The sequence below is a fragment of the Calliphora vicina genome, chromosome 3, assembly GCF_958450345.1.
Source record: "Calliphora vicina chromosome 3, idCalVici1.1, whole genome shotgun sequence".
Taxonomy (NCBI): Eukaryota; Metazoa; Arthropoda; class Insecta; order Diptera; family Calliphoridae; genus Calliphora; species Calliphora vicina.
The window spans coordinates 60,527,888-60,554,281 of NC_088782.1; the positions used below are offsets into that span (position 1 = coordinate 60,527,888).

Sequence of the window (26,394 nt, forward strand, 5' to 3'; positions counted from 1 at the left end):
TTTGTAGACGAGTCTAAATGCTTTTTATTTTGCTCCGTCGGCAAATTACATGATCTTTAAAATAATGAATCAATAAATTTGGGTAATTATTTGTTTGGCGGCGTGTAGTCATGTCAACACTAAATCATTCAATATTCAAATTTCACTTTAAAAAACATTTATCAATAAAAATCACTACATGAGAGTTCTCGTACGAATGCTCACACTTATTCGCAAATATTTTTGAAATGCCTGTCTGCGTAAATGATTTTAATAAAGTAAAACAAAAATTAAGTGCTTTTTAATTCATTTCTATTCAGCCCACGCATTTATTTTGCCATTTTTTTTTTGTTTTTGTTCGTTTTTCTAATTAAAATTATATTACAAGGAATACCCAACGTTTGAACATCGTTGGATCGTCTCATGATTGCAAATGAGAGCTCGGTGGCCTCCTCAATCATATACATTTCATACATATTTTTCTACTATTGGTTCAAGTGGTGAAGGTGTCTGTTTATTTTCTTCCTCCTCCTCGTATTTGTCATCATCACCATTAATAACATCATCATTATCATCATCATCACTAGCAAGCAACATCATAATCGATGTCAGGCCGTCGTACACAATCGTTGCCGGCCCATATGCTCGAACCGGCTAAACCAGAGCGTGGACGATGCGTCACAGCCATCTGTTTTTCGTGGAAAGTGATCACTTGTATTGTGTCGCACGTGACATTGGTTTTGTTGGTGGTTTCCTATTGTGTTGGCGGTGCTTATTTATTTCAACATTTAGAGCGGCCCCATGAAATTGAGGTAATATGTGATTTTCATTCTATCATATGTATAATTTATTTTCAGATTCATTTCTTTTTCTCGAAAAAAAAAAATAATAAAATATTTGTTAATTTTACGTTTGTGGTTTTGATAAAAATTATTATCGGAATTTGTTTTTAATAAGTATTTATTAATCGTACAATTTGGTATTGCCTAGAAATTTAAATAGCTTATTCATTAATCATTAAAAAGATATAAAATTTGATTCATTCCCTATAAGGAATTATTAGGAATTTTTTATTTGAATAAATGTGACAATATCATACTTTAAAATTTAATTAAAGTGATAAATATGTTAGTGCATACCATAATTTCGAAAAAAGATACCTAATTTTTACTTAAATATCACAATCGTATACGATTGTATTGTGATAAAAGACCAAAAGTTATGAGCCTGAGAAAATGATCACAAAAATTACACCGAGGCCCCAAATCTTTGGGGGGCCCATAAAAAAAGTGCATGACTTTGGGTCTTTTTTAGTCTTTTATCACGTAGTGGTGTCCGTGTATGGTTATATTTCCATGACTCAAAAAATTACACACAGTGAAACCTTCCATATCTGATTTCCAAACTGTCAAAAATCGGTAAAAGAGAGCAAAATTACTGTTTGAGTATGTAGCGAGCCTCCGTTTCTTTTAAGTATTCATATAAAATTATAATGAATTGTTTTGATTAGAATTTCTAGAATTTATGTATAAATTATAACGTTTTTTAAGGAAATATCTAGAGATAAATTTTGGCCAGCAGATAAATTATCAAAATGTCTAAACTGTTTAAAGAATTTTAAATAAAAGTTATGTAAATTTCAAATGCATCTACATATTAAATATAAAACCTTTTTTTAAAATATGTATATTTCAAAATAAAGCTCAATTTGTAGGCTTCAAAATTATATATGGTTTGTTAAAATCGGCTTAGTACTTAAGAAGTTATGTGATTTTATGTTCCTCTACTAAACTATATACTTTGCTTATAAATTTCAAAAAAATTATTTTAACAAAGCCTCCCGGATTTATTTCACTAAAATTGAAAAAAATCCAAACTCTACAAAATGAAAACCAACAAACATTTTTCATATTTTTTAGCTCTGAAAGGAAGTGAAATTTCATGAATTTTTTTAAAAAAAATAGTACAAAATATTTTCTAGGAAAAATATGAATTTCCTGCAAAACAAATAAAAGCGGAAATGGACATTTTTCCCAAGTTATAGAGAGTATTAAGAGTAAAACGTGTAATTCGATTGATTTTATCCATCCGCCAGCTTAAAAAAGCGTGGAATATACCAGAGACTTCACAAAAAAAGAAAAATTGTTTTTGCATAATAATTCTTAAAAATAATATCATATTCATTACAAAAGATTTTTAGCCATGAATAAACACGATGATCTTGCTCAATATCTGATCATTTTTATTTGTTAATTTCATTATTTGATCCATTTGAGATCATTCAGAAATATTTGACTTACAGGGAGACTTCCTGAAAATATAGAATAACAAGATTTTGTCTGGCTAACATTTAAAATGTCAAATTCTTTAACAAATTGTGATAAATTACATAGTATTAGTGTCAATATTTGATTAATTTGAGGTCCGGTTCATGGCTTTTAAACTAATTTGGTGGTTAAAACAAATTGAGACTTCCGAAAATAATTTTTTTTTAAACGTTTTTTTTATTTTCCAAATTATTTTTCGTGTCAAAACGTTTTTTTATTTTCCAAACATTTTTTTGTGTCAGTTGTGTACAGAGTTTTTATGAAAAAATTAAGTATGATAATCAAGAGTCTGGAGAAGAATAACGTTTTTAAACAATATTTTTGGGTTTAGAAAAACTAAATATGGTGTCGAACTTAATTTATAGAATACACAAGAATTTGGTTCAAATGGTGGATAAGTCAATATTTAAGTAAAATTATCATCTTAAAGGTTAGTGCATAAATGTCAATAATAATTAATTGGAATTTTAAAATTTATTTGAAACAATTGAGAATTTGAGCTAAGACTCCAAATTTCAAGAAAGGCTGACTTATAGCTCGAAGTAGAGTATTTGATCTCCTCTCGTATTGTAGGAATATTGAGATCCCTATTTCTTGTTCTTAAGAGTCTTGAATGTCTTCTTTGTATCTTTAAACCGCCTTATACAAGAGAACCTTGCATTTGAATAGATTTCAGTCACATTTGATTCAATATGGTGGGTCCATGTTAAACGGCGGAATATGGTTCCGGTATACTAATATTGTTAATCTTTATTTAAGGGCAACTATCTCTTCTTAAGTAGATCCGTAAGAAGTAGGGTTTTTAATTTCCCGACTATTTTTGATTCCCGGGAATCGGGAAAATATTTTCTACATTCCCAGGTACCCGGCTACTCCCGAGATTTATAATGATACTGTAAATTAGGAATATTATAGCCAAATTTCATATAAAAACTTAGTGTTATAAATATTATATATCAGAGCTTCGAATTAATTAATACAATTTGAGCTTAATTCACTAACAGTTTATAAATTTATCAAAGGTTTATAAAACAAAATTTCCATACAAAATCTGTTTCATAAACCTTTGATAAATTTATAAACTGTTTATGCATATGGGGGTTAATCTGTAATTAAAAAATGTCAGCCTTTCATTTCATAAATCCATTCCCAATATTTAATTTTTTAGATTCATTCAAAAGCCTTTGTTTAAACTGAATTAATTTTGAAGTTAATTAATAACAGAATTTATTCAAACTTTGAATGATTAAATTTTTGTTAATTCAAATTAAGTTAACATTTTTTTCTTGATTCAGTTTTGTTTTTATCATTTACAAAATTAATTAAAAAAAATGTCTTAAACCTTTTTGTAATAGATTTGAATGAAAGACAAATTTAATCTATATCTATATAAATATATAAATGTCTTTGTAAGTTTGTTTGTTTGTTGGTTTGTTTGAGCATCACGCCTAAACGGCTGAACCGATTTTATTTAAATTTGGAACATAGATAGATCCTTACTTGGAAGCGTCAATAGGCTATATCTTTAATACTTGGACCAAAAAGAGATTTAAAGGGGGAAAATCGGTAAAATTGGTACCTTTAGTTCTTAAACAATCAAGAGTAAACGGCTGCACCGATTTGATTGAAATTTGGAACATAGATATTCCATTACTTGGAAGCAATAATAGACTATATAGTTTTTCTTAACTTGGACCACAAAGGGACAAAAGAGGGCAAAATTTGTACCACCCATACAAAGTTAATAGTTATTTTCGAATATCTGCAGAACTAAAATTAAGACTATCTTCAAACTTTACACGAATCAATTTCGTATCACTGTTTGAAGTTTAACTGAAAATGGGACGGATCGGAACAGGGGGTGTGACACCTCCCATACAAAGTAAATAGTTATTTTCAAATATATGGTGAACTATAATTGTGGAAGTCTTGAAATTTAGTCCCTTATCATTTTACATGGTTTGGCTGAAAATGGGCGGTATTAAATTAGTGGGCGTGTCACCTACCATACAAAGTAAATAGTTATTTTCGAATAACTGGAGAACTTCAAACTTCATATGAGTTAATTTCTTATCAGTGCAAGAAGTTAATAAAAAAAATGGGAAGGATCGGATCTCGGGGTGAGTCACCTCCCATACAAAGTAATTAGTTATTTCTAAATATCTTGAGATCTAAAATTACTAGATTCTTCCAACTTTGTCCGAATAGCTCTCTTATCATTTTACATAGAATAGCTGAAAATGGGCTGGTGTGGATAAGTGGGCGTGTAACTTCCCATGCAAAGTATATAGTATTTTCAAATATCTGCGGAACTATTATTGCGACAGCCTTCAAACTTTATACGAATCAATTTCTTACCAGTACATGGCACCCCTTCTTAATTTATGGCATAACAGGACACTGGCATCAACGTAATTTACACAAAGTTTAAAGACTCTTACAATTAGATTCACTTGATATTCGAATATTTATATATGTATTTTATCTACAATGGTAACAAAATAACTCATTTGAAGCATTAATTTAACTATTATAATAAATAGCTTTCATATCATTATAAGGAGTCTGACTAAAAATAGGCGAATGTCTTACAAAAAAGCTTCAAGATTTTTTAAAATCACAGGATATTTTTAATACCTTCAACGGCATAGTATGCAATTAATCACAATCAAGAAATTCCGGTATTAATTATATTAATTTATTTGCTTATAAAATCTTTTCACATTTTTTTATTTTACTTCGACAGGGGTAGCGAAGCGCACCGGGTCAAGCTAGTCATTTAATACATTTTTGAAACTATTTTGTTATGGATTTGATGAAGAAATTAGAATGATTCAATAAGAAATAAATAATGAATTCTCTTTTTAAATTTTCATACAAAAAAAAACCCCAAATAAATAATATTGCAGAGATGTAAGTAAAAAACTATAAAAAAACATTTCACGGTTTTTTTTGGTGAAAAAAATTGAGTTCTAATTTGTTTTCTTTGTATTTTCATCAGGTTTTTATTCCCGGGATTTCCGAATCGGGTAGTGAAAAATTGGCAAAATTCCCAAGAAATTTGTACCGGGAATTCCCGGGATAAAAACCCTAGTAAGAAGCCTAATAGAATTCGTACCCAGAGAGTCTTGGTCCTGGGCCCGAGAGACCTTATCATTTTGGGTTTTCTTCAAGTGTTAATCGTAGACCAATATCATATTCGATACCAGTAATGACCCATACTAACTCGACAAAATGATGATGTATAATTTCAATAAGTAAATAAATGCAATCGGAACAAAAGTTAATTTTTTCAACAAATAAACACAAAATGTGTTTAGTAATTTAATAAAATATTATAAAATCGTTTATTTTCGTTTTTTTAACCCATACAATTTTTTGAAAATTAAATTAAAATCAGTTTTTGTTTTGGTGGCATCAAAATTATTTTAGATTTGAATAAGGCCTTCAATCTTTTTTGCAAACAAAAGTACTTTAATCCATCCGTAAAGTTCCTGAATTTTTCTACTACTACTTGGAACTTAAGAATTTATGAAATATTTTCCCTTTCCAGGTTAAAAAAGGCATTCACAATTTACGTTTAAATCTAACCGATAAAATCTGGAATCATTCGTTTAATCTAACCGTTTTAAACGAAGTTACCTGGACTAATGTGGTAAAGGATGATTTACAAATGCTTGAGAAACAAATACTGACAGCGATCAAGACTAATGGTTGGGATGGTGATGAGGATGTAACAAAATCACAATGGACATTTGCAGGATCATTGTTTTATTCGATTATTGTTATAACAACCATTGGTAAGAAACGATATAAAAATATTTATGTATAATTAACATATATTTAATATAAAAAACAACAATTTAAAAATAGAGGATGTTTCAGAGAGAGAGAGATGTTATTTTAAATAAAGACAAATACATTTCTTAAAAGATACACTACTAGAAAATGTTTGTATGAAAATCATTAAACAATTAGAGATTTTCATACAAAATTGTGTTCCGATTGTGTTTCTGAATTACAAATTAATTTAACTTAAATTAGTTTATTTGGAATTATTACAAAAAAACGTCTCTTACTGCAACATCCTTTTCAAAGTTTATATAAAAAAGCATTAATTTTTACAAATATTTTAAATGTATAAAAAACGATTTTCTTTACTAAACTAATAATGAGAAATGTATGTATGAAATGTATAGCGATCTCAGCCCGATTATGATTTCTTTAGATTTTTCGTCACTTTATCGTCCACTTTCTTATCGATTGCTTTAACTCGAGCACTTTTACCCTCCGCCTGAGCTGGATATTCGTCATAGCCGAAACCATAGTTGGGATTGAAATTACCATTAAATTGTGGATTGACATTGAAACCAGGATTAGCATTAAATCCAGGATTTAAATTGGCCAAGCCATAGCCTTCTGTGTATTGAGGCTGTTGAGGGTACTGGACACCGGGAAATTGTGCTTGGGGATATTGAGCACCCGCAAATTGTTGGGGATTATTAGGATTTGCGTAGGAAGGTTGTTCAGGATATTGTCCAGGATATTGACCCAAGCCATTGTTGAGCCCATTATAGCCAGGAAATCCGGGATTACTGTTAACAGCAGCTCCTGGAAAATGTTGTGTTACTGGATAACCAGGATAACCGGCTTGGGGGCCTGGATAGGGCGAAGGTGCCACCCCTCCTGGATATTGGCCTTGAGGTCTGCCAATTATGCCAGTTGGACCTCCGGGACCCACCAAAATACCATTAGGAGTATTGCCGGGAAAACCTCCACCAATTTGTGGATAATTACCGAAACCATTAAAATTGCCACCAAAACGAGGATTTCCTACAGCACCATTAGGTAGATAGGGACTATTTTGTTTGGTGGCCTCATCATTTGCATCCGGATAATCATCGATATCATCATTTTGTGGCTGGCCCGGTAAAGGACGTTTTGTTGTTGGCTCACGATCACGATCTACTCTAGCATACTGATCTTCCGTGTAATACACTCTTTTATCCGCCAAAGGATAATAACTACGCACTTTTTGATTCGTTTTTCTCTTAGGCCAACTCCATTTATCTTGGGCCACACACACATTTAAAGTTATTACACATAATATTATTAGAAAATTTATATTTAGCATTTTGTTTTAATTAAATCCTTTTATTTTTTGCAAATTTAGTTTTGTGCGACTTTTTTTGCGAAGCGTTCTCTTGCGTGGGTGTTTCAAGAATAATTTGTTAACTTTGTTATTCAGTGACTTTTATAAAATTTATTAGTTTATGTGTGTTTTTGAATTTATGTTTTTGTTAACAAAAAATCACCCAAGTGTGTCCACATGCCACCGCAGACAAAAGACAACGGCCAACGTCATTATGGCTGTGTTGGCGGCATGATTTTTTAGCTGCTTGTTTGTCTGAATATTCTATTGTACATGTGTGTGTTGTGTTTTTTGATATTGGCCCATCACAACAAATTAAAACCATAAATGTCCAAAGCCATCTCTCTTTCTCTCTTTGGCGAAGATTCATAAATTATAGGTCTTTAATCAGAGTTGATTCATTTTTATTTCAGAATTTCAAATTGATAAATTCCTTTGACTACGAAACACAAGACGAGAAGACGTTGTTGTTACACTTGAATGACTGTGATTGAATGAATGAATTAAATGATCACGTAATATTTATGCAAACGTGATCTCGTTAATCACGTAAAGTTTCTAATTGCGAAAAAGAAGACAAAGATTATTGTTATTACGAATAAACCGATAAATTATACAGAAAAGTGCATGCAGTCAGTGCAGGTTTTTAACTTTTAATGGTTTTTTTAGGGGAAAGGAATTTAATTCTTTTCTCAGAATTATGAATAATCATGGTCAGAGGGTGTGCTGTTAAGAATTTTCAGTTCAGTTGATTCAACATGTCAGTAACCCAGCCACAATGGCACTTGATTTGGAATCAAATTTGTAGATTCCTCTGAAAAATTAACAAAATATGTCCAAGTTTTATTAAAAGCTCATGTCTTTTCTAACCGACTATACTGGTTCCTTACAAAAATTCGTTAAAACTAAATCAAATTATTGACCGGGAAAAAGTGTTACAATAGTGTAACAATACAATGGACTATTTCAAAAACAATATTCTGAAATTTCAGTTTACAAAAACATGACCTTTCACCTAATATTTCACCATTCACTTTTAACAAAAATACATTTAAAGAATGTGATTATACTCTTCAGCATTGTCAAAACAATGGAAACTTCTGCTGGAAAGAAGACTAAAACAAAAAGAATATTCAAGAAAACGATGTATGTTTTACCGTTATATAAATATTTATATTAATTTGAAAATTTCTTTTTGTAATTTTTTTCGGACAATACGTTTTTCATAGAGTTAAGATTTTCGAAAATTTAAAAACCAAAATAATAAATTTGAATGCTGGATTATAGCAAAAGGGGACGTCTTACCGTATTCGAAAGGTAACGGTAACGCTAATTTGGATTATTTCGTTAACGTTAGTTTAGATGTAATGGTATTTGCTATTTCGGTAACGGCAGTAAGGCTGAAAGGGTATTTTAGAGGTAACGGTAGCCAACCCTCTAATTTTTTTTATTTGGATTATGCCATTCGATAAAGAGCAATGTACTAAGTAATTTTATTTTATACTTTCGATATCGAAATTATTTTTCGATACGTTAGCTCATGCGGTAATTCGGCCCCTGGGAGAATCCATATCATTACGGACAGAAAACTGCTATTTCCGGATTTGACATCTTCGATTTTAATAAAATATACCACACATATTATGGTTCCAAAGGGTTCCTCAAATCAATGAATTTTTCATCGGAAACCCTTATATTGACCTTTAACCTTTTGGAAATAAAAATTTTAAAGACAATATCTTTGGCTTTATAATGGAGTGAAAAATTGTGCTGGTCTTTGAATAGTTTCAAAGTGGGCAATTATGTGTATATCATTTTAGACAATTTTAACAAAATTTTCAATTTTCAAATCGCGATATTTTTACATCGGAATGAGTTTCCGTTGAAAAAGTCAGTGATATGAGGAACATATTGGATATATTATGTATGTGGTAAATTTTATTAAAATCGGAGATGATAAATCCGACTGCTGTCCGCTTTCACATGGATCCTCCCCCTGCAGTTTCAAAAATTATAAACAAATCGAGAGACAGATACTGTAAAAACTCAACATATGGGAGGAAGAGAGTTTAAGAAATTCCCTAAAATTACTCTCCGCGAGGTTATCTATAACTAATTATAAATTAGTTCTCGAAGCGTTAGCCACAGATCGAATGAGGATAGTTTTGGTTACTGTTATTTCGTTAAATTTGCCAAAGAACATTTAAACTGATCGAGACAGAAATGGAATATTGGTCCCTTTCAGACGAATCCAAATTTAATTTAAGAGACAGTTATGGGAGAACATTTGTAAGGCGGTCAAAGGCAAAGAGACTGGAACCCAAATACTGAAATAATACTATCAAGTTTGGCGGTGAAAATATACTATGACTGGAATGGGATACATTCAGATCCATTTTAAACGATGTTATGTATCCATAGACAGTGGAAAATGTATCCCTTGTTTGGAGATCCCAGCACGACCACAAACTCAACTCTAAGGTTGTAACCGTGTGGTTAATATCCAATGAGGTATGTGTTTTGAAGTGGTCTGCCCAATCACCAGATCTCAATCCCATAGAAAACTATGTGAAATTGTAGATCGAAAAATACGTTAAAAAACAAAAAAATACATTGTTTAGTGTGGATATCACATCTACAGAAAATTTATATTTCAAATAAATACATGCTTTGTTTTAATAATTTCTAATCTAACACTTTGAACTGAATCATTTTCTACATTGTCCTTTACAGTTTGCATCCATCACCGGCAACACCGAGTCCTATAGGTCGATGATTACTAACTTATTTTGAACTGAATTGGATGATATGGATGCCAACGACATTTGGTTTCAAAAGGACGGCGCTAAGTGCCACATAGATTATATCATATTCTGCACGTGCGATTTGAGGGCATGGTCATCTCTCGTGGAGGTGATGTGAACTGGCCACAGAGTTCGTGTGATTTGAGCCCATTAGACTTTTTCTTGTGGAATTTTCTTAAGTCTCAAGTCTATGCGAATAAGCCACAAACCATAGCCGCCATCAAAGCCAACATAACCCATGTAATCGGTGAAATTCAGCCTGATGTATCCGTCAGTCATGGAAAATTTTAAATTTTTTGAGATTTGAACGATGTAAAATTCCATACATAATGACATCGATAGGCCATTCAAACCTTGATGATATTTTAAATTTAAAGATAGGTTGAGATACCTTTGAAAAATATAAAGACTTCATAAGTTTCTTCGGCCAAAAAAAAAATTCCAAAAATGCAACTTTTTCTCAATTTTAAAACGTAACTGTGCCGTGTAACTCGCACACTAGCGAGTAACACGGCTTTAAGAATATATTCGGGGTTGTCATAGAATCCAATCATTGTCGGAATCGGTATTGAAAACGACAAAAAAGGTACATTTATTTGACTTATGAAATCCAATGTAATTTTTTGTTTAATCGATAAAGAATTTAATTCTAAATTGAATATAAAACCGATAACTTTTGATTTCACAAGACCAATGTACTTTTTCTGACGTTTTCAAAACCGATTCCGACAATGATTGCATTCTATGCAAGGTTGCCAACTCTTCAGCTCAGAAAATGGCTATATTTTGAATTAAAAATGGCTAGAAATGGCTAAAACCCAAAAATAACTGAATACAAATTCAAAAATATTACATTTCTGGCCCCATTACCACTAACCCCCAATAACACGAAGTCTGGTTATGTGTTAACTAATAGTTATACTGACAGTTGTCATACAAAAATGATTTTAAACGACAGTATAACTATTAGTTAGCACCTAACCAGAGTTCGTGTTAATGGGGGTAAGTCTGGTTATGTGTTAACTAATAGTTATACTGTCGTTTAAAATTATTTTTGTATGAAAACTGTCAGTATAACTATTAGTTAACACATAACCAGACTTCGTGTTATTGGGGGTTAGTGGTAATGGGGGCCAGAAATGTAATATTTTCAAAAAAAAAATTTACCGACTTCGTGTTAATGGGGTTTAGCAGATTTAAAGATTGTAATATCAATAATTTTTTTCCTTTTTGATAAATTAAACAAATTTCTGGGCACTTACAATCAAAATCGGATCCATTGAAGAAATGCAAAATTGACTGTTTTCGTAAAACCAATAATATTCTCATCAACAGACGATTTTTTTTGTCATTTGATAAAAAATACAGTTTTATTTAAAAAATTAGAAAAATGTTTATGAAAAGTATAAAATAAAAAAGGCTAGGACAAAATAAAATGGCTAGCTCTTCCGGGTGGATTAAATCTAGCCATTTTTTTATGGCTAAATGAAAATAAAATCGCTAGATCTAGCCGGAAAATGGCTAAATTGGCAACCTTGATTCTATGACAACCCCGATTAAGAGCTTTGAAATTGAGGTGCCCCACTTTGAGAACCATGGAGGTCTGTCATCAATTCGAAAATTCTTATGAAATTTTAAGTCGGATTTGTTTCCAAAATGATTTGATTCTGCCTCACTGTGGACTGCTAACGACAGTTCATATTTTTGGATATAACAAATATTGGCTCAAACTTATAATACAATGAGGTTATTGTATAGGGTATAAAAAACATCTCGTAACAATTAATTAAACCTTGTGGCCAGAAATTTATTGTAAATAGATATTTGTCCACAGACATAGGCCCATTTATTCAATTCCATATGTGTTATCAGATTAAACCGCAAAATGTAAACGCTTAATAGTTTTAAATGAAAACATTTAATTTTTTATTTATTATTTAAATGATTGATTGGCCGCAATGTTAATGAAACAATGACGTATGTACATACTTTTATAAAAACTAAACTAATTTTAGTTTTCGGCTGTTGGATACACATTGCTGCACATCTGATGAACTGATCTCTACATAAAATTTTGTTATTTTCCAAACATTTTTATTTCTATTTAAATGGCCAAAAACTTTGAGCTTGACCTCTAAAAAATATTGTTACACATTTTATTTTTGGTGATTTAAATTGAAACCGCTAATAAACAAAAAACCCAGAAACCTAAATATGTGAAAAACAAAAAGAAATCAAGGTCGTTTTAGATATGAAATTCTCACAAAATATACTATAATTCCCATAAGAATTCAGTTACGTTTGTTAAAGTTGTTTTTGGAAAAAAAAGGTTTATTGACCGTTAACACGTTAAATAGTTTTGAAATTAGTGCCCTACACTATACAGTGGTAGAGTAACCAATGAACATAATTACAAAACTTGTGAGAAATTTTACAAACTCTCACGACAATTTTTCAGAAATACGAAATGTTATTCTAAATTTCTTGCTATACGTTTTAAAGTTTTTCAAACATTTTTCGGAAATTCCAATTGTACTCAAAAATTATGTATATTCTAATACATATTTTTCTGAATCCCTTTATTTAAATTTTCAATTGTATCTATTTTGTTTATTGAAGTATAGGGTGGTAACAAAACAAATACAATATGTATTATTTCTTGTCTTTTAATAAACAAATTTAATTTGTGTATTGTATTTTTTTATTACTTTGTCAATAGTTTCCTGTAGTAAACTGTATAATGCATTTATTTTTATTTGTATAAATTTTCTTTAAATAATTCTCATTTGTTTTAATTTGTTTCTATACCTAGTATTTATGTAGACTAGTAAGAAATTACATGAAATTGTTTAAACATGCAATCCGTTGTTAATTGTTCAACCTTCATTACTTTGTGTACGACGAATGGTTGATAACAAACTGTATTCACTGTAATTATGTACATATGTATGGCATATAATCTTTTGTTTTAACTTCTAAAGTTTTAACCGCCCTTTATTTGAAATAATGGGAGTAACACATTAAAAACCTTATTTAGTTTCGATGTATTGACGCTAAAAGTATGTAAATATATTCATAATTACATACGTAAAAAAAATTAGAGTTGTTTGTGAAACTTTTTAAATTTTTTTTTTTTTCGAAATTGTTTTTCTTTTTTTCCAAATTTTATTTTTAAAAAAAATTTATGAAAAAAAAAATTTTTGGTAAAAAAAAATTCGGGTTAAAAAATATTTTCCCGATTTTGACCCATTCTAGGTCCAAGTTACTATAACCTAATATACGTCGTTGCAAAAGTCTTTGAAATATCTATCATTAGATATCCATATTGTCTATATTAATGACTTAGTAATCCAGATATTGATCAAAAATAGGCCAAAAAATTTTTTCTTATACAGTGGTGGCCAGGAGTTTATGACCAAAATTGTTTGCTGAATTCCATGTAATTGTCAATTATTTTTTCAAATATTTCCACAAATATGTATGCATGAGGACTGTTTTAACACACAAGTGTGTTTTATTCGACTGTGTCAATTCAGACATATTCACCATGAATACATAAAATGTTTCTACAACTTGACCAAAAAATTTTTTTTTAAATAAACATATTTTCTCACTTTATATCATTATAATTTTATTATTATAAAATATTCGGACCAAATTTCGTATTTTTAGTTCCATTAGTTTCGGTCATATCATGTTATTAACAGCGGATGTTCGCTGAGGTGGGTCAACGTATTTCCACATATCTTTGTCCATATATGTTTTACCGATTTTTCCAAACATTTTTCAGAAACTAGAAACATTAATAATAAATTTCATACCCTTAGAGATCCTTTTATTTTGGCTCTATCGCACTTAAAATTCAGTCGATGAAAAAAATTCAAGTATTTGTCTTAAATTGGTTGCCACCACTGTATGTATCTCAGCCATTTGTGGTCCGATTTTAAATAGCAACCGAGACGGAAGAATTCCCGATATATTGATGTATCAATCATGTTTGTAAGTTGTTTGGGGGCTACGGAAAGTTGATTTCACTTTTAAATTTCCCAAATGCCAACACTTTAAATTATGCTAGAAATGTATTCTTGAAAACAGCATTTTATTGTAAATTGAACCGAATTCTCCAAGATCATATTTTATGGTGTTTTCTTTTCTGGCATAAATTATGCATTTATTCTGCCTTTTACCCTTCTTGTGTTCTTTTCTAATAATGTTACCCTAAAATCCTGAATATATGCTACATGTTTCACCTTCAATTTTATCAAAGGGTTAGAAATGCACCATTTTTTATGTAAGCAAAAAGTATAGTTTTATAATATTACGAAGCTACATAAAAGAAAATTGCATAAATGGTAATGATTTTTATTCTATTGTGAGGGTATGGGTAACATTTAATAAATGGTACAAAATATATAGGCAAAGAAAACACCATTAGATTTGTAAGTGGTAAATTTGTATTCCGATGGATGATCGATGGTGATTATGAAATGTTCAACGTTATCCTACAAATCTTGAAGAAGACTAGATATAACTAACAAGTTCACTGTTGATTTACAATGCGTTTAGCATATAAATTTGATTTTTTTTTTGATTTTTACGAGCTACGGCCGCAGCATAGCTTACTTGGGTCCAAACTGCTGATAACTTGGCCAATCGTATTTTTGTCGTCCGTCATTCTCCCGCCAGCCAGCCATGAAGGTGTGGATCTTAACTAAATCACCTCTTAATAGACAGGTTACGTCGATAAGGTTTTGTTGCCCAAGAACAATTACAGGGACAGTTACAGAAAAGACTTTCAGCGGTCTCCTCTTCTTCCTCGTCATTACAGCTTCTACAGAAGTCGTTGTAGTGAATTCGCAACCTTTGAGCATATACACCTAGAGGCCAGTGTCCAGTAATGGCCGATGTGAAGTCCATATGATGGATTCTATGCAGATTTAACGCAAATCCTATTCTCTGTATATCCATACTGGGTCAGATTTTTCTGGTCTCCTTGTAAGGTGGTTCTCTTTTCCATCTTTCCTTGGCATTTAAATGAAATTTGTTTGAGATCAGTTATTTTCCCCTCAAAAGAGGAATTGCAATATCACGGCTGAATACATTCAAATTTATGATGGTGCCGGCCGGCCTTCAGTGCCCCGTGTCCAGGAACCCATACAAGGGTAACCGATGAATGTCTCGCTATCTCCTCTAGAAACATCCGGCATTCCTCGAAAATTTTCGTTGTGATATACAAAATCTCTTGGGATCTAATGGCCGCTTTGCTGTCAGTAAATATGTTATTCCTATATCCCTTTATATGGAATTTGCTCCGCGTCAACTTTTATAGCAATTATTTCGGCTTGAAGTATGCTATCGCAGTCTGGTAGTCTAAGAGATAGTCTCAAATTCAGCTGGTCCGAAAAGATACCACATCTGTCCTTATCATGTTATCTTAGTTTGATAATAATGAGTGTAGCGCAGTTTTGGTAAACCATTAGAACGCTCCATTCTTGCTGAAGCGTTAAAGACTTCAACTTGATTATTAGAAGTTCGTAAGTTTAGGTATACAGTAAAATATTTAATCAACCTAATGAAGAATAATTAAAGGGCAGCGTATAGTTCACGACATGTTATTAATATGCTTAACTCCCATTGTCACAATGTATAGTTATGTTTTAACCTAAAGTTGTACAGATAGTTTTCATACAAACATTATTTTAACAATCAGGATAACTATAAGTTATCATATAACCAGATATCGTGATAATGGGGGTAAGCCGATAAACTCTAGTTAACTATCTAACGACTTATGATATACTTGGCTTTGAATGAAAGTCATTGCAAGATATTGCGCCTAGAAGTAGATTTAGACGGACTTGGGAAGTCACAGCGTATGTGGGATCTAGAGATTAGGAATAGAGCTCCAAACCGATTTAAGTTCGCGGAACTGCTGGAATAATATTTATTTTATAAAGTAGTAGATGTTCATTACCTGACATGTCGACGTGATATTTCTTGGGGATGTTTTTTTTTTCAAGATGTACCAAATATCAATCTGATAGTTTTATTGGCAATACTTGTTTATAGTGCTAAACATTGAACAAGATAGATCAAGAGACTTTAGGCTCCCTTGGTTTAAATTCACGAGGTTTAGAGGGAATGTATTTAAACTCGACGAACGTCTTTTCACCAATCTACTTATTCCGATTGTTGAACAGACTGGTTGAAAGATTTTCGATCATTTGATTTATATTAGCTTAGACCATGTGAAATTTGAACTTTATATACATAGGTACTTTCCAGATAAATATCTAAATGACAAGCAAATTAAAAACTACCTCACAGGAACTTTTCTCACGTCCTATATGTAAATATATGTTGATCAAATTCTGTGCAGTTGTTCTAAGTTAATTGATTACCATACCAACACTGTCCTTCTTAACATTTTTCAGGTTATGGACATATTTCACCGCGTACGGATTGGGGTAAAGTCACCACAATATTTTATGCTATTGTCGGAATACCACTTATGCTGCTATGTCTTTCCAATATTGGTGATGTTATGGCCACTTCGTTTCGGTAAGTAAACATTAAAAGAAATCTAAAAAAAATTAATCAAAAATATTATATTTTTTTAGTTTCATTTACTGGCGCGTTTGCTGTTATGTTTGTACACGTACCTCAAAAAAGTCACGGGCCCGAACGCGACAACGTTCTGTCAAGGGTCATCGTTATTCATCGCGTTCGCAGCCACCTGCATTTCGCAGATCCATTAAAATGTCGCAGAGATCGGCCCATGGCGCAAGTATGGGCGGTGGCATGCAGCATGCTCATTCTGATCCAGAGTTGAGAACGGTTGGCAGACATGACTATGATCGTGACTTTGACTATGAACGTTCCAACGATCGCCGCATGCATCGTGCGGATGGCCGTGGTGGTGGTGATCGTAGACGTGAACATTTAATGAACATGGCACCACCACCGCCAAGAGGTAGTACAAGACATTTGCCACCATATGAAGACACTCACTATTTTCAAGATGATGGTCCTTCCTATACTCAGACTCTGAATAGGGGAGCACGGTTTAGTAGTCGCCATAGAAATCGTGAACGTATGCGTGATCGTCATACGGTGGAAAGAGAGCGTCATTTAAGCAGATCGAAACAACATTTTGACTCGATGGAGGAGTTAGATGATGTGCCACCAACCAAAAGAGCCACGAGTGTGCGTTCGGTAAGAACACCAAATCTGAGAAGAGATGAAATTTCTAGAGAAAGCCGTGAGACTAGAGAATTGAATCGCCTTAATTCACATCCCAGTATGCCCAGAGGTAAATCAATGCCCAACTCAAATGCCCGTGCAAGAGCAAAATCGGTGGATCCACGTCTATCGGCCGCTCAGTTTGAGGAAGTAGATGAAGAAGTTGTGCGCAAAACTCCCATCATATCTAATCGTTATGCCATTGTCGAAATGGAACATCGTGAATCGAGAAATAAATCGTATTTAAGAAGTCAATCTATGCCCAGATCGGCCTTTCACAAAAACACCTTAAATCATGCGCCCTCAAGACACTACGAAGATGATATGCCAAATCATGTGAACAATCACCAGAGTAATCAACGTCATCAACAGCCTAGAAGAGCTAGTTTGGGTAGACAAACCTCACTGGGTCCGCCTTTAACAAATTCAAGATACGGCAATCATTTGGAATTGCCCGAGTTTAGCAAACACCATGGTCAACGCATGAAAAGAGGAGCTTCCCCCAGACGCCATGACATCTATGAGGAAGATTATGATGAGACATTTTTAGAGGAACCAGAGGAGCATATACATATGAGTCGTAGAGGTGGAGGTGGCAGGGATTATGATGATATGGAATATTATTCACCCAGATCATCGAGCCATAGAAAAAGAAGTCCCAGAAAACCAGGTAATTTGTACACACTTAAATTAGGTGAAAATATTGTATAAAATTTCACTTTTTGTATAAATTACAGAACGTTTGCCACCCTCACCGCGCATTATGTCACCCATGGGATTTGCCGTCAAGAGACAAGTACGGAGACGACCTAGTTATGATTACGACGATGATTCCCAGTACGGTGATGAATGGAGTGATTACTATGGTGATATATCTCCCAAAGATCGTCCGGTGCCCATTTGGCTGTGTGTTTTTCTAGTCATCAGTTATATATTGGGTGGTGCCGCGTTATTTGCCTACTGGGAGGAGTGGTCATTTTTAGACTCAGCCTATTTTTGTTTTATAACTCTAACAACCATAGGTAAGGAGAGGAAAATTATTATTTGTAATATTGTCAAAGAAATTAGTTATCATTTGTTTAATTTTTGTTAGGTTTTGGTGATTTCGTTCCCGCCAAGGGTGTCAAAGATGAATCGGAACAATCTATAGCTTATTGCTCGTTATATTTACTGTTTGGCATAGCTCTTTTAGCCATGAGTTTTAATTTAGTGCAAGAAGAATTTATAGCAAATGTTAAAGAAGTGGCCAGACGTTTGGGCATTCTAAAAGATGAAGATGACGAGGATGAAAGAGATTAAAAAAAAACACAATTATTTTGTTAATTAATTTATGTGTATTAAAAATTGTATTTATTCAGCTTTTATTTACAACTATATGTACATCAAGCATTTAAAAAAGAAAATGAAAAATGAAGAAAACTTAGTTTGAATTTGAAAAAAAAAGAATAAAGAAAAATGTATTTTTGCAAAAAGATACAAATAAAAATAAAATTAAATCGAATATGGGTAATAATGCCGAGTGCCATTTTATGTAACATTATAGCAGAGATGCTAGGAAAATCTTACACACAAAATGTATTTTTATATATACAAAACAAAACTGCAATACATACAATGAAATAAAATCTTACTTAAAACTCAAAACTAAAATAACATTTAAAATATACTATGTAGTTTGATAAAGTGAAATTAAACTTATATTTAAATTTACGCAATATTTTCCTTGTTTTCCTGTAAAAATAACAATAATAATAATAATATGTTGTTTGATAAAATAAAAGTGTTAATAAATATTTGTAAAATTCAGTTTTACCTTTAAAAATGCTGGTGAATTACTGCGTGAGTTACTACGGGAATTGGCCAGCGGTACTTTTAATGTGTTGGAAGTGCGTTTTTTACTGCTTGAACATTTGGGTGTTGAATTCAAAATCGTCTCAGCGTCTGATATGTCTTGTATGGAAATAATGCCGTCTTCAATATCACCTTCATTTTCCTGAAGAAGAAGATTTACAAAAAATTATTTTTTTGGTGTTTTTGTTTGAAATTAAATAATTTTTTATATGTAAATATGTCTCCGCAAATGATTTCTCTTTAAAACTAACACTTAAATCGCTACTTTGTTAGTGGAATTATTAGAATAAATAAAACAAAATAAAGCGATTGACTCTGTCAATATTTTAACAACAACTTTGACAATATTAAATTAATACAATTAAAGTGTTTTCGGTAGGTGTCATATTTTAAGTTTCAAGCTTCATAAAGGGTTTCATCATAGAATAAAATATACATAGAAGCGTTACTGGGAGACAAAAAACCTAAGTCTGTTGTTAAAAAACTAAGTCTTGCAACAACAAAATTGATATATTGTGTCAGTCATAATACATTTTCAAATTTATTACAGGCTTATGAAACGAATTTTGTATGGAAATTTTGTTTTATAACCCTTTTAGAAAATTAAAAATTGATTAGGAATAAGCGGGTTAAAGTGTATAACATAGAGAATTATACATAGAGACGAGACACTCCGATTTGTCAAACAAAAATACAACAACAAAATACATTGACTAGCATGTATTTTGTTGTTGCAAGAGATATGTTTTTGACAACAGACTTAGGTTTTTGACAATTACGTCTCGTCGCTAACAGGTCTGTCACAGAATTCCATTCCGATCGAAAGTGGAATTAATTCCGTATTTTGCTCCTTTAGAAAAAGTAAAACGAAAAATTCTTTTGGAATGAAACCACTTTCAGTTTTCAAAGTGAAATTGATATTTGATTGTAATTATTTGGTTTTTTAAAATTTTTAATAAATTTCTGTATCAAAACCTTTACAATTTGTTTTAATATAAAAAACGCTGTCAAATTAATATCAGAAATACAAAATTATTTAATATTTTTGGAATTAACAAATTTCACGGAATCTGAAGAACCAAAAACTAAATCGATCGGAATAAAACTACGGAATTGAAACAATTCCGAACAAAATGTGTGACAGGCCTGTATGTTAGACCCCTTTCACACTAGGCAATTTAGTTGCGCAAGTCTCTTGCCCAACAACAAAACAGCATGTAACATTTTCTTCTCCTTAACCCGACATTACCTCTGGCATCTACAAACACAAGAGACTTGCACAACTAAATTGCCTAGTGTGAAAGGCGTCTTACCCTATGGTGTATAAGTTCATATGTATGTAAAGTTAAATTTCGAAATGTATAACCCTAGACACAATCCAGTTGAGTTAACAGAGTTCTGTTTAACAGTTTACATAGCACTGTTAAACACTGTAAATCTAGGAAAGCGAATAAAAAATTGAATTATACCCCCACGGTTGGACCAAATGGAATACTAATGATGGAAACGGGTACTTATCTCCAGCTTTTTCCAAAAAACTAAGTCAAATCATAAATGTCAAACATATTTTTATATATCTCCGGAATTTTTAAAATTTACTTATAATTGATGGATGAATCTAAAATCCTGGAAAACGGTATAAGATGGGCAGATGGAACTTTCAGGAATTTATTGATAGGCTGTTCCGCTATCATAATCAGGGTTTATGATTTTTAACAGAGCGAGATTTTTTTAAATTTTTCCGAAATTTAAATTTCTTTGGAGGATGAAATGGGCGGATGAAACTCGCTGGAATTAATAGCCAAGGTGCTTTTCAATCATAACCCTTAAAAGTGGGAGATTTGATAGAAAAATTCAATTTTTTTGGAAATTTAAATTTCTTGGGAGGATGAATCTAAATTTCATGGAAATAGGAGAAGATCGGTGGATGAATCATGCTGGAATATTTAGATAATGTTGTTGTATCATGCTCCGTGGTCATAACATTTAACAGTGCGAGTAGAGAAATTATCTCTTGATAAGGATTGTTTGGTATTAAAAATGGGCCATACCAGTCCATGTTTTCACCTAGCCCCCATACAAATATCACCCAGGAATAATGTTTGAGCAGTCATAAATACGCTGATTATGCGGTAATCCTGATACAATTTGCACAAATTAGTTATATGTACTCTGAAATTATACTGTAAAGTATGACGAAAATCGGGCAACATTTGTCCCTAGGACCAATACAAGGTCTCCCTAACAAAATGACTTGAACATTCATAATTGTCTATAATAATTAATATCGTGATGAAATTGGACATAAACAAGTTTTATATGAACCTTTCTAACAACTTTTGTGAGGATCGGTCTATAATTGACGATACGAGGAAAACTATTGGATCAACACTTTCTGGCTTATTTGAAACATCTACCTTTTGAATAGGAACTTAATTTTTGCTTAACTTTGTAATCAATACAAATTTTCTTTACAGTTTCGCCATTCTTCAATTTATTTAAAATCTTTTTTTTTTGTATTAAATTTAACTGATAAAACGATCTTCTACTATACTGAAACAAAACTTTAAAAAATTTGGCCATCACAACGAATGTTTCTTTTTGCAGAAATGATATTGCAACATTATAAAGAACACAGCAGACCTAATCCAAAGACTAGAAGGAATGGCATTCTTCCTTCTAGTCTTTTTTAATCAAAACAACCATGACAAATCTTCCTGAATAGAAACCCTACCTAGTTATATACAAAATTACGGATTCTAATAACAGTTTTCTGTCGAAACAAAACTTCTAATAATATAAAAACTAAAACAATCAAATAAACTTACCTCATCGATGGGCACTGTTGTATCCAAATCAGACCACTCATTCTCCTGCCGAAAACGTTTCACAATACGTGTATGTGGCGAGGTTTCCGCCAAAACTCTCGGATAAGAGAATTCTTTTTTCGACGGTGTAGCGCCCGTGGCTGTATAGGTTTTCAATTCACTACGCCTAAACGATTCCAAATCATTAACACAGTGCGTCATTTGTTGTTTATACAATTGCGTATAATCTCGTAAAGAAGTTTGTTGCGAAGAATTTGTGTTCTTCAAAGTGGTCAAATGTTCTTTCACACATTTTGCATGATCATCCAACGTTAGGGAAACATGCTCCGTAGTTGTTTTGATTTTTGCACAATTTTCAAAACGTAAACGTTTACATTCATTTTCATATTGTTGAGATTTTGCTGTAGAGTCCTTGTGATACTCGGTTTGTCCCTGGGAAATTGTTTGAGTTTGTTTGAGGGTTTCCTGCAGCATATTGTCCAGTTGTATATTGATGGTCGAACATTTGGCCACACTTTGATCTATACAAAGTTCTGCTGAGCTAGTTAAAGACTCCACTAGAGAACAATTTGTTTTGAAGTCCGTTGTACGATTATTTAGATATTTCTGATTCAGAACTGAGATGCCTTGAGAAGTGTTAATGATGTGTTGTTGACTATTTTCTATATTTTTTACATTATCACATATATGCTCGGTGAGTTCGGTGCGTTTTTGTTGTAAAGTTTTCATATTTTTTTGAAATTCTTCCAATAGTTTTTGCTCTTCTTCCATTAAGCAACGTTCCTCATTTATATTGCTGGTGATTTTTTGTAGTTCTTGTAAGTTTTCTAAAGATTTTTGCTTTATACTATCCATGGTGGCATTTACTTTGTCCGTATGTTGTTCTAGTTCTGTTTTATTCACAGTAAATTTCTCTATTATTCTTTCACGCATTGAGTCCAACGAAGATTTCTGCTGTTCATTGTACATTTCCAGCGACGAAAGATTTTCTTTGATTTGTTGCTTAAATTTGTGTTCCTTTTCTTTCAGTTCTTCTAGTACTCGTAGAACGTTCGATTGTTGTTCATCATTTAGTTGTTTAAGGGAATTTGTGAACAATTCTTCTAAGGAAGAGGATTTTGTTAAGAAATGGTCACATAAATGATCAATATCAAGAAGTTTCTTTTTGGTATTGCCCAAGAGATCCGACTGAACAAATGTGATTTTGTCTGTTGAAATGAAAAAATTGTTAAACGTTTCATTATTTCTTTGGTTATATAAAAAAAAAAAACTTACTTAATTCTTGTAGAACATCATAAGAACAAGTTTGTTGTTGACATTGAAATTCTTTTAGATTGTCGTCCAATAATTCAAAATTATCACTCATGCGTTCGCTGAATCTCTCACAGGCGGTTTGAATTTTTACATCTACATCCTTGCGACGATCAATAGTTTTCTAAATTTATATTTGAATTATAATTATTTGTTTGTATTTAGGTTAAAAAAAGACAAAGAAAAACTTACATGCAATGCTTCTGTATCCTGTGTGGCAATATCGGCAACTTCCAATATTTGTGTGGCTTGATTTTTTAAAGTTTCTTCTGTTTTTACATGAGACTCTAGCAAAACTTTCTTCTCTTTGTAGCGTCTTTTAGTGGTGTGTAAAATCTTTTTCGTTTCCTTTAGATTTCCTGTAGTTTTCACCAGATTTTGTTCAATTTTATTGAGTTCTTCTGTTTTCTCCACCAAATTCATACTGACTTCATTGAAAATTTTCTCCTTTGAGGATAATTCATCCTTTAGGGCCTTCAGCAAGAGCATTTTTTCGTTTAGTTCCCGATTTTGTGAATCCATTTTAAGTGTCATCTCTGTGTAGGTTTCCTCAGCCAAATAAATACCATTTTTATCTCTAGCTGCCATTAAATCGCGCTTAAGTTTATCAATTTCTTCTGTGTATTCTTTTAGAATGACTTTCTTTGTTAATTTTTGATTTACTTCGGGTTTATTTTGTATATTCTTGGCACGATGGGCATACTCCAGGGTGCTGAGAGTTTCTTCTATATCCTTATGGCCAGGTGATATAGTGGCAATTATTGAGGTTTTTGTGCGACCACCTATAAGGGATAAATAATATATTCATGAATAATATATTCACCCTTATCGTGGTTGACGTAAACGTCTTACGCCTACGGCAGTTTAGTAATAGATTAAAAAACAAATTTGCATTTTAATTTTAATCTAGTACGAAACTTTCGTAGGCGTAAGACGTTTACGACAACCACGATAAGGGTGAATGTGAATATTATTTGTTTATATAAAGGGGAGTCGATATAACCATTTCTGTCTGTTGAAATCAACTTCCCGAAGCTCGGGTTCGGTTGCTATTTAATATCGATACACAAACCACGACTAAATCGAGTTTTAAACTATTATTTCTATATCTAGATTACTAAGTTTGTAATATATCCAATGATAGACTTTTCAAAATCTTTCCGACGATGTCATAGAAATTTGAATAGCTCAAATAATTTATATATATGATTGATACATCAAAGATCCACTATAAAATCGGCCCATAAATGGCTGATATAAGTAAAAATCAATACCTCTATTTTTGATCTATTACTAAATCAATAACATAGACGATATGGGTATCTAATGATAGACATTTCAAAGAACTTTCCAACATCGTCATAGAATCGAGAAAAATATTTTTGAACCAAACATTTTTTTTGACCGAAAACTTTTTTTACACATTCCTGTGAACACATACTTTCAATATAATTTAAATATAAACTATAACTCACCCAAAGATTCCTGCAATAAACGTGTCAACTTTGATTCACGATATGGTATGTGTGGTGTCCTCTCCACTAAGGCGGTGATAACTCGACCCAATGTCAACAAACTCTGATTAATATTCACCGTTTCTCTGGTACGTATACCCCTCTCATTACCTGCCTTTGAAGCATTTTCACTGCCCGCCAAATCCACCAAATTTAATTTGCCAATTTTTAACATTTCCTCGCCATCCATGCCATTCTCCTTAATGTGCACCAATATTGAGAAAACTGTATGGGAACGTGAAGACTGAGCATTCATTAATGTGGCTGCAGTCTTACGACGTTCTTTGCCCTTTTCCAAAAGCTTATAGACATCATCTTTACTGTGTACGGGAATCTCTTCCAAACCCTGTATGATTACGGAACCTTTTTTAGTACTATCATCATAGATGCGTATTTTGGTAGTACTTTCGTCGGATGACAGTAAATCGCACAGCTCCTCATTGTACAATTCCAAATAAGAAATGCGCATAGAAAACTCCACCTTCATCATCCGTAATTCATCGAAGAGATGACATAAAGCGCGTGGTATGATGCCAATATCAGAATCCTAAACAAATTTTAAAATATTTTACGTTTGCTATTAGTATAAAGGGTATAAAAACTTGTTTAACATCTTTTGTTCTTTTTTTGAACCTGCTTGCATCAAAAAATCAAACAAATCAACAATGCTCAAACTGTACTTACATCCTCCCATGATGCCCTTAATTCAGCACACTCATTGCCCACCATAGTGTGGGTTTTACCCGTACCCGTTTGTCCATAGGCAAACACTGTACAATTATAACCGGACAACACTTCATCTATTAAAGGTCCCACCACTGATGTATAAACATCAACTTGCTTAGAGTCCGATCCAAATGCCCTGTCAAATGTGAACTTTTTCGTCAATTTCGACTCCAATGTATGACGGGTAACAATTTCTTTGGGCGAAATAACATCTATAACTTCTGCAGAACGTAAGCATCTTTCACGAGCATTAAGAGGTCTAATAGGAGAAATAGCTCAATAAACGTTTGCGAATTCTTTTCATTTTACACCACATACCTGACGCGCACATAAACTTGTATATTTTCATTAGTTTTTCGTGCTGGCTTCGTATGGCTAGCATTTTGCGCCGAAGTATCCATTCTCATTTAATTATATTTAATAGTTTTATTAGTCACTCGAATATTATACAAAATTGTTTGAAATTATTTGTGTTTTTCTTATAATTTCCAGTTTAAATGTCAAGCGCGCTTCCTTTCTTTCGAAATGCTTCAGTTTGTCATATTCGAAAAAACCGTTTGCTCGTTAAGTTTTTTGCTTGGCTTCGTTGAGTTTTTTAGGTGGTGCCAAGTTTCTTTGAGTGAGAAGTAAGTAAAGTTGCCACTGGAACAGAATTGTAAT

At 32.3% G+C, this 26,394-nt stretch overlaps 3 protein-coding genes across 3 annotated transcripts; 1 reads left to right on the forward strand and 2 right to left on the reverse strand.

The window, feature by feature from the left end:
* The first annotated feature begins 527 nt into the window (after positions 1–527).
* Positions 528–19,000, forward strand: galene. The gene is made up of 6 exons (XM_065502794.1): positions 528–791; positions 5,860–6,106; positions 16,697–16,823; positions 16,883–18,174; positions 18,242–18,526; positions 18,598–19,000. The coding sequence occupies exons 1-6, from the start codon at positions 585–587 to the stop codon at positions 18,801–18,803; spliced, it is 2,364 nt and encodes a 787-aa protein (XP_065358866.1). The 5' UTR covers positions 528–584; the 3' UTR covers positions 18,804–19,000.
* Positions 6,061–7,440, reverse strand: LOC135953763 (calcium-binding protein P). The gene has a single exon (XM_065503752.1). The coding sequence runs from the start codon at positions 7,438–7,440 to the stop codon at positions 6,520–6,522; it is 921 nt and encodes a 306-aa protein (XP_065359824.1). The 3' UTR covers positions 6,061–6,519.
* On the reverse strand, positions 18,816–26,165 carry Klp61F (Kinesin-like protein at 61F). The gene is made up of 8 exons (XM_065502793.1): positions 26,053–26,165; positions 25,693–25,993; positions 24,970–25,555; positions 23,687–24,276; positions 23,459–23,618; positions 22,184–23,391; positions 19,318–19,497; positions 18,816–19,235 (listed from the first exon to the last, which is right to left on the reverse strand). Exons 1-8 carry the CDS (start codon positions 26,139–26,141, stop codon positions 19,212–19,214), a joined length of 3,138 nt encoding a protein of 1,045 aa, XP_065358865.1. The 5' UTR covers positions 26,142–26,165; the 3' UTR covers positions 18,816–19,211.
* Between the last annotated feature and the right edge of the window lie 229 nt (positions 26,166–26,394).

Bases quoted from the DNA above. Each gene is read 5' to 3' on its own strand.
- galene (XM_065502794.1), top strand. From the start codon at position 585: ATGTCAGGCCGTCGTACACAATCGTTGCCGGCCCATATGCTCGAACCG. The intron at 792-5,859 runs GTAATATGTGAT...TTCCCTTTCCAG, and splicing joins AGCGGCCCCATGAAATTGAG to GTTAAAAAAGGCATTCACAA. The intron at 16,824-16,882 runs GTAAGTAAACAT...ATATTTTTTTAG, and splicing joins GTTATGGCCACTTCGTTTCG to TTTCATTTACTGGCGCGTTT.
- LOC135953763 (XM_065503752.1), bottom strand. From the start codon at position 7,440: ATGCTAAATATAAATTTTCTAATAATATTATGTGTAATAACTTTAAAT.
- Klp61F (XM_065502793.1), bottom strand. From the start codon at position 26,141: ATGAGAATGGATACTTCGGCGCAAAATGCTAGCCATACGAAGCCAGCA. The intron at 25,556-25,692 runs GTAAGTACAGTT...AAATTTGTTTAG, and splicing joins TAAGGGCATCATGGGAGGAT to GATTCTGATATTGGCATCAT. The intron at 24,277-24,969 runs GTGAGTTATAGT...TATCCCTTATAG, and splicing joins TTTATTGCAGGAATCTTTGG to GTGGTCGCACAAAAACCTCA.